This window comes from Coregonus lavaretus (genome assembly GCF_964263955.1).
Source record: "Coregonus lavaretus genome assembly, chromosome: 28".
In the NCBI taxonomy this organism is placed as follows: Eukaryota; Metazoa; Chordata; class Actinopteri; order Salmoniformes; family Salmonidae; genus Coregonus; species Coregonus lavaretus.
The window spans coordinates 2,142,478-2,156,134 of NC_140015.1; the positions used below are offsets into that span (position 1 = coordinate 2,142,478).

The 13,657-nt window shown below is 40.6% G+C and overlaps 1 protein-coding gene across 1 annotated transcript in view; it reads left to right on the forward strand.

The window, feature by feature from the left end:
• Positions 1 to 9,922, forward strand: part of trpm4a (transient receptor potential cation channel, subfamily M, member 4a) — a 62,812-nt gene extending 52,890 nt beyond the window's left edge. The window contains exon 27 of the mRNA XM_084146166.1: positions 7,408 to 9,922. Coding sequence (XP_084002292.1) covers positions 7,408 to 7,436 — 29 coding nt within the window. The 3' untranslated portion in view covers positions 7,437 to 9,922. The remainder of the gene's footprint in view (positions 1 to 7,407) is intronic.
• Positions 9,923 to 13,657: the final 3,735 nt, after the last annotated feature.

Below are 13,657 nucleotides of genomic sequence, written 5' to 3' on the forward strand. Positions count from 1 at the left end.
GTGCACCATGGTCAACAAGTCCAGTGACATGATGGAGAGAAGTGTTTAGGCTACTGTTCATAATCACAGTGAAATGTAAATGATTTTGACCCCAATTCAAAAGAAGCTATATTTATCTATTACTGTACATATAAAAACAATCAAGCTTGAGTTTTGCTTATTTTCTCTCAGTAGAATTAAAAACTGAGAGAAGAGAGAGACAGACTGTCGGAAAGGAACAAATTAAGTTGTGTAGTATTTCACACCTTCCATTAAAGTACAAAAGGGTAGTCTAATTGCGCATTAATAGCTCGGCTAGGTATGAAAAATCCCCCAAATTGTGCCACATTTTATTGTATTTTTTTGCAAACATTTTTTAAAACCTGTTTTTGCTTTGTCATTATGGGGTATTGTGTGTAGATTGATGAGGAAAATGTTTTATTCAATCCATTTTAGAATAAGGCTGTAACGTAACAAAATGTGGAAAAAGTCAAGGGGTCTGAATACTTTCCGAATGCGCTGTATGTGTCCTTTGTCACTATAATGTATAGTGTGAAAAACAATAATACTGTTTTGTTTGCCTGGCTGAGTGGATGAGCTGGTTTGTCATACCTCACTCCCCATTAGGCTACTTGCAATTTGGGTGGGTTGCGGGCAGGTTGAATAAAGAGAAAACAATGCATAAAGAAATCCATAAATGTGTAATTGATATCTATAGGCTACATTAAGGTTTTTATTTTACATTTATAATATTGAAAACAGAATAATATGCCCCAACAACATTAGACAACTATACAGAAAATCCTCAAATTGCTGCAATAAGTAAATTAAATCAATGATGAGCGAATAGTCATATTAATTGATAACTAAAATAGCAGTGCAGATGGAACTCTTTTGCTAAGTGCAGAGATGTATTATAGGTAATGAATGTGTATAGGAATGTTACAGACTTTGTGGTGCAGCAGAAAGATCAGTGCATCTCAAATCCAAAGGTTTTTTTGTTCAAATGCCAGGTGGGGTCATACTTTAGCTGAACAGTGTACCACTAACTTTAAAACTGCCATACCATTTCATTACTTTACATATAATGGTTTGGGATGGTGTAAGAACATCTGGGACCATCATGACGTCCTGACAACTGGTGAAACAAACTCTTACAAACATCCAAAACCACATTTTTACATGTGAAGTGTTCCAAAACCACGTTTTATAATAATAATAATATGCCATTTAGCAGACGCTTTTATCCAAAGCGACTTACAGTCGTGCGTGCATACATTTTTGTGTATGGGTGGTCCCGGGGATCGAACCCACTACCTTGGCGTTACAAGCGCCGTGCTTTACCAGCTGAGCTACAGAGGACCACGCGAAATGTCACAGGAAGTGTTCCAAAACCACATTTTCACTTGATTTCACGTGACTTTACATATGTGATATCATGTGTTTTTTCTCTCAAATTTTGTGCACAAATTTGTTTACATCCCTGTTAGTAAAGGAGAAATGCTCACTAAGATAATCCATCCACCTGACAGGTGTGGCATATCAATAAGCTAATTAAACAGCATGATCTTTACACAGGTGCACCTTGTACTGGGGACAATAAAATGGCACTCGAAAATGTGCAGTTTCGTCACAAAACACAATGCCAAAGATGTCTCAAGTTGAGGGAGGGAGCATGCAATTGGCAAGCTGTCTGCAGGAATGTCTACTAGAGCAGTTGCCACAGAATTGAATGTTAATTTCTCTACCATAAGCCACTTCCAACGTTGTTTTAGAGAATTTGGCAGTATGTCCTACCGGCCTCACAACCGCAGACCACATGTAACCACGCCAGCGCAGGACCTCCACATCCATATTCTTCACCTGCAGGATCGTCTGAGACCAGCCACCCTGACAGCTGATGAAACTTCGGGTTTGCACAACTGAAGAATATCTGCACAAACTGTCAGAAACTGTCTCAGGGAAGCTCATCCGCTTGCTCGTTGTCCTCACCAGGGTCTTGAGCTGACTGCAGTTCGGCGTTGTAACCGACTTCAGTGGGAAAATGCTCACCTTCGATGGCCACTGGCACGCTTGAGAAGTTTGCTCTTCACGGATGAATTCCGGTTTCAACTGTAGCGGGCAGATGGCAGATAGCGTGTATGGCATCGTGTGGGTGAGCGGTTTGCTGATGTCAACGTTGTGAACAGAGTGCCCCATGGTGGCGGTGGGGTTATAGTATGGACTGACATAAGCTACGGACCACGAATACAATTCTGAGGCCTATTGTCATGCCATTCATCCGCCGCCATCACCTCATGTTTTAGCATGATAATGCATGGCCCAGGCGTATGGGCAGGCATAAGCTACGGACAACAAACACAAAACGCATTTTATCAATGGCAATTTTAATGCACAGAGATACCGTGACGATATCCTGTGGGCTATTGTCGTGCCATTCATCTGCCTCCATCACCTCATGTTTCAGCATGATAATGCACGGCCCCATGTAGCAAGGATCTGTACACAATTCCTGGAAGCTGAAAATGACCCAGTTCTTCCATGGCCTGCACACTCAACAGACATGTCACCCATTGAGCATGTTTGGGATGCTCTGGATCGACGTGTACGACAGCGTGTTCCTGTTCCCACCAATATCCAGCAAGTTTGCACAGCCATTGAAGAGGAGTGGGTCAACATTCCACAGGCCGCAATCAACAGCCTGATCAACTCTATGCAAAGGAGATGTGTGGCGCTGCATGAGGCAAACTGGTTTTCTGATCTACGCTCATACCTTTTTTTTACAGATGCATATCTGTATTTCCAGTCATATAAAATCCATAGGTTAGGGTCTGATGAATTTATTTAAATTGACTGATTTCCTTATAATTACTGTAACTCAGTAAAATCTTTGAAATTGTTGCATGCTGCGTTTACATTTTTATTCAGTGTATGTTGAATGTGTTTTTGAACAGTAATTGCATGGCTTCAATATGGAAATATTTTTTTAACATAGCATTCACACTGATATAGGCCTACTGTAAAATCGATTATGTCTGAGCCATGGAATTGCCAAACGTCAATAAGAAAGATTAAATTCACTATTGATATGACCTAAAAAGACAGTGAATAGTTCTAATAAAATTCTAATAAAATGAAACAACAACTTGTTTTAAATAGGCTGTCTTAATACAGTTAGAGGCACCATAATTGCTCCCTTGGGCATATAATTATAGGCCTAAGACAAAGTAGACTATGGAGGGTTTTACGCACATCCAAACTTTTCACAGCAGCTGGAAAAAGCTCCAATATAAAGAGAATGTCCACTCACCGTTACTGCTCCCAAATATATATAGCTATAGCCTACAATTGCTGTTGATAGTTGATAGCCAGTAGTGACTTTGTCACGTGAAAGGTAAACAAACAAACAGGCAAATATAGCAAAGATATACATATAAAAAAATATACAGTCGGATGTTTACATACACCTTAGACAAATACATTTAAACTCAGTTTTTCACAATTCCTGACATTTAATCCTAGTAAAAATTCCCTGTCATAGATCAGTTAGGATCACCACTTTATTTTAAGAATGTGAAATCTCAGAATAATAGTAGAGAGAATGATTTATTTCAGCTTTTTATTTATTTCATCACATTCCCAGTGGGTCAGAAGTTTACATACACTCAATTAGTATTTGGTAGCATTGCCTTTCAATTGTTTAACTTGGGTCAAACGTTTCAGGTAGCCTTCCACAAGCTTCCCACAATAAGTTGGGTGAATTTTGGCCCATTCCTCCTGACAGAGCTGGTGTAACTGAGTCAGGTTTGTAGGCCCCCTTGCTCGCACACGCTTTTTCAATTCTGCCCACACATTTTCTATAGGATTGAGGTCAGGGCTTTGTGATGGCCACTCCAATACCTTGACTTTGTTGTCCTTAAGCCATTTTGCCACAACTTTGGAAGTATGCTTGGGGTCATTGTCCATTTGGAAGACCCATTTGCGACCAAGCTTTAACTTCCTGACTGATGTCTTGAGATGTTGCTTCAATATATCCACATAATTTTCCTTCCTCATGATGCCATCTATTTTGTGAAGTGCACCAGTCCCTCCTGCAGCAAAGCACCCCCACAGCATGATGCTGCCACCCCCGTGCTTCACGGTTGGGATGGTGTTCTTTGGCTTGCAAGCATCCCCTTTTTTCCTCCAAACATAACGATGGTCATTATGCCCAAACAGTTCTATTTTTGTTTCATCAGACCAGAGGACATTTCTCCAAAAAGTACGATATTTGTCCCCATGTGCAAACCGTAGTCTGGCTTTTTTATGGCGGTTTTGGAGCAATGGCTTCTTCCTTGCTGAGCGGCCTTTCAGGTTATGTCGATATAGGGCTCGTTTTACTGTGGATATAGATACTTTTGTACTTGTTTCCTCCAGCATCTTCACAAGGTCCTTTGCTGTTGTTCTGGGATTGATTTGCACTTTTCGCACCGAAGTACGTTCATCTCTAGGAGACAGAACACGTCTCCTTCCTGAGCGGTATGACGGCTGCGTGGTTCCATGGTGTTTATACTTGCGTACTATTGTTTGTACAGATGAACGTGGAACCTTCAGGCGTTTGAAATTGTTCCCAAGGATGAACCAGACTTGTGGAGGTCTACAATTTATTTTCTGAGGTCTTGGCTTATTTCTTTTGATTTTCCCATGATGTCAAGCAAAGAGGCACTGGGTTTGATGTTAGGCCTTGAAATACATCCACAGGTACACCTCCAATTGACTCAAATGATGTCAATTAGCCTATCAGAAGCTTCTAAAGCCAGTACATCATTTTCTGGAATTTTCCAAGCTGTTTAAAGGCAGAGTCAACTTAGTGTATGTAAACTTCTGACCCACTGGAATTGTGATACAGTGAATTATAAGTGAAATTATCTGTATGTAATCAATTGTTGGAAAAATTACTTGTGTCATGCACAAAGTAGATGTCCTAACCGACTTGCCAAAACTATAGTTTGTTAACAAGAAATTTGTGGAGTGGTTGAAAAACGAGTTTTAATGACTCCAACCTAAGTGTATGTAAACTTCCGACTTCAACTGTAGATAGTTTGTGTGTATGTATTGATATGTAGGCTATGTGTGCCTTTACATTTTTTTTATGTAGTTCTGTACTTGAGCTGTTCTTGTCTATTGATATTCTGTATTATGTCATGTTTCATGTTTTGTGTGGACCCCAGGAAGAGTAGCTGCTGCTTTTGCAACAGCTAATGGGGATCCTAATAAAATACCAAATACCAAAAATGGTATTTAATTTTATGTTTTAAATTGTGTATAATTCTATTTTCTGTATTGTTCCCAGGGCATATTTGCAAATGAGACCTAGGTCTCAATGTGTTTTTCCCTGGTTAAATAAAAGTTAAATTAAACAAATAAAATAAAAACCGCTCAGGGAGTGCACCATATGGCCAATGGTGACTTTAAAAAAGCTACAAAGTTGAATGGCTGTGATAGGAGCAAACTGAGGATGGATCAACAACATTGTAGTTACTCCACAATACTAACCAAATTGACAGAGTAAAAAGAAGGAAGCCTGTACAGAATAAAAATAGTGTAGATTGTTGACAAAAAATTACTATGAAATCTATTTTAATCCCACTTTTTAACACAACAAAATGTGGAAAAAGTCAAGGGTGTGAATACTTTACATACAGTGCCTTCGGAAAGTATTCAGACCCCTTGACTTTTCCACATTTTGTTAGGTTACAGCCTTATTCTAATATTGATGAAATAGTTTTCCCCCCTCATCAATCTACACACAATATCCCATATTGACAAAGCAAAAACATGTTTTTAGAAAATGTTATTTTATTTATTTATTTTTAAAGTGAAATATCACATTTACATAAATATTCAGACCTTTTACTCAGTACTTTGTTGAAGCACCTTTAGCAGCAATTACAGCCTTGAGTCTTCATGGGTATGACGCTACAAGCTTGGCACACCTGTATTTGGGAAGTTTCTCCCATTCTTCTCTGTTGATCCTCTCAAGCTCTGTCAGGTTGGATGGGGAGCGTCGCTGCACAGCTATTTTCAGGTCTCGCCAGAGATGTTCGATCAGGTTCAAGTCCGGAATCTGGCTGGGCCACTCAAGGCCATTCAGAGACTTGTCCCGAAGCCACTCCTACGTTGTCTTGGCTGTGTGCTTAGGGTCATTGTCCTGTTCGAAGGTGAACCTTTCTCCCCAGTCTGAGGTCCTGAGCAATCTGGAGCAGGTTTTCATCAAGGATCTCTCTGTACTTTGCTCTGTTAATCTTTCCCTCGATCCTGACTAGTCTCCCAGTCCCTGCCGCTGAAAACATCCACACAGCATGATGCTGCCACCACCATGCTTCATCGTAGGGAGGTGCCAGGTTTCCTCCAGACGTGACGCTTGGCATTCAGGCCAAAGAGTTCAATCTTGGTTTCATCAGACCAGAGAATCTTTTCATGGTCTGAGAGTCTTTAGGTGCCTTTTGGCAAACTCCAAGCGGGCTGTCATGTGCCTTTTACTGAGGAGTGGCTTCCGTCTGGCCACTATACCATACAGGCCTGATTGGTGGAGTGCTGCAGAGATGGTTGTCCTTCTGGAAGGTTCTCCCATCTCCAGAGGAACTCTAAAACGCTGTCAGAGTGACCATCGGGTTCTTGGTCATCTCCCTGACCAAGGCCCTTCTCCCCCGATTGCTCAGTTTGGCCGGCCGGCCTGCTCTAGGAAGAGTCTTGGTGGTTCCAAACTTCTTCAATTTAAGAATGATGGAGGCCACTGTGTTCTTGGGGAACTTCAACCTGCAGACATTTTTTGGTACCCTTCCCCAGATCTGTGGCTCGACACAATCCTGTCTCGGAGCTCTACAGACAATTCCTTCGACCTCATGGCTTGGTTTTTGCTCTGACATGCACTGTCAACTGTGGGACCGTATCTAGGCAGGTGTGTGCCTTTCCAAATCATGTCCAATCAATTGAATTTATCACAAGTGGACTCCAAATCAAGTTGTAGAAACATCTCAAGGATGATCAATGGAAACCGGATGCACCTGAGCTCAATTTCGAGTCTCATAGCAAAGGGTCTGAATACTTAGGTAAATAAGGTATCCGTTTTTTTATTTTTAATACATTTTTCAAACATTTCTAAAACCTGTTTTTGCTTTGTCATTATGGGTTATTGTGCGTAGATTGCTGAGGATTAATCCATTTTAGAATAAGGCTGTAATGTAACAGAATGTGGAAAAGTCAAGGAGTCTGAATACTTTCCGAAGGACTGTATGTTCTATTTCTATGTAAGATTGCTTCCTTCTACATCCAAGAGACCTTTCCAGTCTTTTAATATAACAATTTTTAAATTAACTTTGATGATACCCAGTCAATTATATTACTTGGTTTTATGTACTCCAGTTTATGTTGTGTTTTCTCTTTCAGATCTGACCCCTCTCTCTCCAACTAACTGACCCATGTCTGATGGAGAACAGTGAAATCTGGACACACATGCGCACACACCTACAATCACTGTCACTCAGGGCCGAAGAATGTCAAGAAATGCCAAAGACTGACTCGATGCTCATTCATATGTCGTTTTTAAACTTTGATCATTTCAACTGCTGCCATTTTTTATGTGGACCATTGTTGCTCTTCTATGTTACACTTTGTTTGTATTTATTATGGATCCCCATTAGCTGCCGCGAAGGCAGCAGCTACTCTTCCTGGGGTCCACCAAAATTAAGGCAGTTATACATTTTAAAAACATTACAATTAATTCATAACAGATTTCACAACATATTAAGTGTGTGCCCTCAGGCCTCTACTCTACTACCACATATCTATAACACAAAATCCATGTGTACATGTGTGTAAAGTGCGTATATCATTGTGTGTTTGTATGCGTGTCTATGTTTATGTTGCTTCACAGTCCCCGCTGTTCCATAAGATGTATTTGTATCTGTTTTTTTAATCTAATTTTACTGCTGGCATCAGTTACCTTATGTGGAATAGAGTTCCATGTAGTCATAGCTTATGTAGTACTGTGCACCTCCCATAGTCTGTTCTTGACTTGGGGACTGTGAAGAGACCTCTGGTGTCATGTCTTGTGGGGTATGCATGGGTGTCCGAGCTGTGTGCCAGTAGTTCAAACAGACAGCTCGGATCATTCAACATGTCAATACCTCTCACAAATACAAGTAGTGATGAAGTCAATCTCTCCTCCACTTTGAGCCAGGAGAGATTGACATGCATGCATATTATTAATGTTTGCTCTTTGTGTACATCCAAAGGCCAGCCGTACTGCCCTGTTTGTGGTACCTGACAACACGACTGAACAGTAGTCCAGGTGCGACAAAACTAGGGCCTGTAGGACCTGCCTTGTTGATAGTGCTGTTAAGAATGCAGAGTAGCGCTTTAGTACAGACAGACTTCTCCCCACATACGTTTTTCCAGCAGCAGACTATGATTGATAATGTTAAAAGCCGCACTGAAGTCTAACAAAACAGCCCCCCTAATCTTTTTATCATCAATTTCTCTACCAATCATCAGTCATTTGTGTAAGTGCTGTGCTTGTTGAATGTCCTTCCCTATAAGCTTGCTGAAAGTGTGTTGTCAATATGTTTACTGTAAAATAACATTTTATCTGGTAAAACACAATTTTTTCCAAAAGTTTAATAAGGGTTGGTTACAGGCTGATTGGTCGGCTATTTGAGCCAGTTAAGGGGGCTTTACTATTCTTAGGTAGGGGAATAACTTTTGCTTCCTTCCAGGCCGGAGGGCACACACTTTCTAGTAGGCTTAAATTGAAGATATGGCAAATAGGAGTGGTAATATCGTCCGCTATCATCCTCAGTAATTTTCCATCCAAGTTGTCCGGTGGCTTGTCATTCATTGTTGATCGACAATAATACTTTTTTCACCTCTTCCACACTTACTTTACGGAATTCAAAAATAAAATGCTTGTCTTTCATAATTTGGTCAGATATACTTGGATGTGTAGTGTCAGAGTTTGTTGCTGGCATGTCATGCCTAAGTTTGCTAATCTTGCCAATGAAAAAATCATTAAAGTAGTTGGCAATATCAGTGGGTTTTGTGATGAATGAGCCATCTGATTCAACGATGGAGCAGAGTTTGCCTTTTTGCCCAAAATTTCATTTAAGGTGCTCCAAAGCTTTTTACTATAATTCTTTATGCCATTTATCTTTGTTTCATAGTGTAGTTTCTTCTTTTTATTCAGTTTAGTCACATGATTTCTCAATTTGCAGTACATTTGCCAATCGGTTGTACAGCCAGACCTATTTGCCATCTCTTTTGCCTCAACCATTCAATTTTTCAATTCCTCATCAATCCACGGGGATGTAACAGTTTTTACAGTCATTTTCTTAATGGATGCATGCTTATTAGTTACTGGGATAAGCAATTTCATAAATGTGTCAAGTGCAGTGTCTGGTTGCTCATCATTACACACCACAGACCAACAAATATTCTCTACATCAACATTGGAATCACTACAAAACTAATTGAATTACCTCTTATACACAATATTAGGCCCAGCCTTTGGAACTTTGGTTTTCCTAGATATGGCTACTATATTGTGATCACTACATCCGATGGATTTGGATACTGCTTTCAAACAAATGTCTTCAGCATTAGTAAAGATATAATCAATACATGTTGATGATTTCATTCCTGTACTGTTTGTAACTACCCTGGTAGGTTGAAGCTTTCTCTTGAGTGGGCAGCCTGATGAAAGCCAGTCAATATTTAAAATCACCCAGAAAGTATACCTCTATTGATATCACATACATTATCAAGCATTTCACACGTTATCCAGATATTGACTGTTAGCACTTGGTGGTCTATAGCAGTTTTCCACCAGAATGGGATTTAGGTGAGGCAGAGGAACCTGTAGCCATATTACAGGTGCCCCCGTTGGCATTTCTGTATTTTCTGTAAATGTTTTAACCTTGTATTGCTACCACTGTATCTAAGTGAGTGTCAGAGATTGTCAGAATATGAATGTAATCTGTTACTAGAAAATTATTGATTTCATGAACCTTGTTTCTTAAGCTACATATGTTAACGTGGGCTATTTTAAACACTTTTCTTGGATGCTTGATTATTTTTCTTGCTTTACTGGGAAGCTTAGCAGAGGTAGACATACTCAGGTTATTTTTATTAGTACAGGGTGAGCTGCACACAGTGGACTTCCTACTAGGGCACACCACCTCAGTGCTAACAGTATTACTCTGGTTCATAGGCATATGATTACTGCATACAATAGCTGTAGGATCAGCAGAGGCATTCCGGGCAGTAAGATGGACATAAAGTAGGTTATTTACATTGTGTCTTCCAACGCCCCTAAGATAATGTACATTTGCTGAAGCATTATGACAACTCAGTGACACAATGGTAGGGACTAAATGAGCTGGACTTGGGTCATTGATAAGTCATTGTCTCAACGCAGCCTTATAATGCTGTGAAAGGATCCAGGAACCCAACTGATTTGGGTGGATCCCATCCTCTTTATAATATGAGCTTTGTTTCCAGAAGGTATCAGAATTGTCAATAAATGTTACAGCCACAGAGCTGCAATAGTCTCGTAGCCAGTTATGGACAGCTAAAAGTCTGCTGAACCATTCAATTCCACGATTTAGGGAGGGCAGAGGGCTAGATATTATGGGGTGTTTGTTGGTGTCAAGTAGAGACCCAATCAGTTCTTTAAAATCCATCTTCAGCTGTTCGGAGCGGCCCTTCATAATATAATTTGACCCCACATAAACCATGACAGTATCAGCCCCCAGTGACTGACTCACAGCCTTGGGAAGCAATCTGGTGATATCCTGAACTTTTGCCCCAGGAAAACACAAAGTCTCTGCCTCAGGTACAGATATATGCCTCACTATCGAACTCCCTATCACAATCGCCAGAATGATCTTGCCTCTGCTGTCTCTCGAAGCAGATTGCAAGGCCAGAGCCTCAGAACGCACCTGAGAAGAGGACTGCTGAGACGCCGCCTGCGTGCAGGCCTCAACCGCCAAAGGGACAGAGCTCTGATCCAGAGAGTGGGGCCCAGCGGAGGGGGGCCGCGGTGGTCCAGGCTGTGCCCAGGCAGTTGATTGACTAGGACAGGGAGAGGTAGCTAGAGTGTCATCCACAGCCATGGAGGGAATCACAAAAACACTTTTTTTGTATGTTGCTTTTTGGTTCTTTTCATTGAATGCTTACATTTGGTCATCAGTAAACACTGCACTGACCTTTATTGCCAAAGAGCTCTAATTTTGTTTAATTGTTCCACAGAGCATTTCCAAGGATTAAGGCTTGTTTAGGTGGGTTTCTGAGGAGTTCAATCAGGCTTTCTTGTGTCTTCTTCAGCTATATTAGCAGAGGGGCTACTCTGTATTAAGGCAGGCATAGGGTTATCTGCAGTTATTGGTACGTTGTTTGTGATCAATATTTGCTGACTTTTTGCCAAGGTCCCTGGCCAAACAGGTGAGAGCAGAGCAGACGGAATCCGTTAGACTTCCCCCAAGTCGCTGGACGCAGGGGCCGGGGTGGGAACTGGACATACTGCTCTGGTGAGGGGCTCAGTATAGCTTCCTCTGCTTGGATGAGGCCCCTGGTGCAAAAGTGGAGCCGCCGCAGGTGGCCGGAGTGGCTGACAATTTACGGAGTGGCTGACAATTTAGTTAATAATGGCAGCCTGCAGTACCATGGTCGGCCTTCAACTTCAGATACTCAATGAGCGGGGCAGCACTGACATAGCCTGCAACGTCCGCCTTGAGTAGCTCAAACTGTGCATGCAATGTTTCCAAAAAACTCCTTCCAGTGACGTGGAGTCATGGTAGGCAGTTGTGAAAAACCAAATAAATAAATAAATTATATAAACACATTAAATAATTTTTTGTTAGCTTTTTTCTCTATGATTTGGATGGTTTTATGATTCAAAATCAGTTTTGAGTTGCCGATCGCCGTATACAGTGCCTACCTTCCCCTTCATTGAAATGCATTCAAATTGTTGGCGCATGCGCACGTTCCTGATTCCAGTCACTGTTGATGGACATAGGGCTTTGCTGCTTTCGCTATGACGCTAGCTTAATTCATTTCATTGAGCTAATTTCTTAGTTTGCGCATGCATATTGCTTTAAACATGTTGATGGATAAACAGTGCTTATGTGGATGTGCCTACATAGTTTGGTACTGGTATCCCCTTAGTGTCAGCTAACATTAACAAAGCTAGCTAGCTAGCTAGCTAGCATAAACAATATACTGACAAAATTGATATTATGCACCTCAAACAATTTTACATAAGTGGAGGTAGGCCTAAATGCATTTTCCTTTGCAATAGCAGGTCACTGTTAAATGAACATGTATATTGTTTTTTAAAACTGGTTTATTATACAAATTAAAAAACAGAAAACAGTGTTTTAAGTGAGAAGTAGGTATTGGTCTGAAGCCAATAAAGAAAGAAATTCACATGAGCACCACAATGCCTACTCCACCCATGCTCTTCCAAGGTTTTCCAGCACACAGCTTTGACCTACTATAGTAGCTATGTTGGTCTATTACTTCAAGCAATGTGTATGCATGTTGCTTAGGATTCAACCCTTCTCAAACAATCTAATTCATAGTCTTAGAGGAGGTGATCCCACAATAATGTGATTTGTACTGCATACAAGAAAGTATTGGATTCCTCACACACCACACTAATCCATTACACTACCTTTGAGCTTTTTTTAATTATATGAAAACAAGCTTTGCTGTTATACATACAAGACCATCATGCTTGATTGCGTGAGCTGTAGTAATGTGGTGCCTGCCTGTATTTCCTTAAACCTTTTTACCTAGCAATAAATGTAATTGAGAAAAAAAAACATTTCATAAATATTGTTTGGGTCAGTAGGTGTCCAACATAACACCAAGTGGTGTGTTGGACACAGTCATTCATATATAGAGGTCTATAGAGCCTGTCTGCATTCCTGATTTCTGTAACCGTTAGCTTACCTGTGTAATATTGACATAAGCTCATAAACATTTGTTTTCCAAACATGGTCCTGTTTTATCAATTGCTGTGCTGATCAATGGGCAGTTTATTACCTCTGTCAAATGAATATGTACCTTAAAGTTGTGTCTATTTGTATTTCTTTTTTCAATAAAGATGGTGACGCTAGAATAACACATTTACATTGAGTAGACATTTTATATACAGTGACTTCGGAAAGTATTCAGACCCCTTGACTTTTTCCACATTTCGTTACGTTACAGCCTTATTCTAAAATGGATTAAATCGTTTTTTTCCCCTCAAACTACAAACAATACCCCATAATGACAAAGCAAAAACAGGGTTTAGATTTGTTTGCAAATGTATTAAAAATAAAAATAAAGTATTCAGACCCTTTACTCTGTACTTTGTTGAAGCACATTACAGCCTCGAGTCTTCTTGGGTATGAAGCTACAAACTCGGCACACCTGTATTTGGTGATTTTCTCCCATTCCTCTTCGCAGATCCTCTCAAGCTCTCGCAGGTTGGATGGGGAGCGTCGCTGCACAGCTATTTTCAGGTCTCTCCAGAGATGTCCGATTGGGTTCAAGTCCCAAGTCAAGGACATTCAGAGACTTGTCCAGAAGCCACTCCTGCGTTCGTTTGGCTGTGAGCTTAGGGTCGTTGTCCTGTTGGAAGGTGAATCTTTGC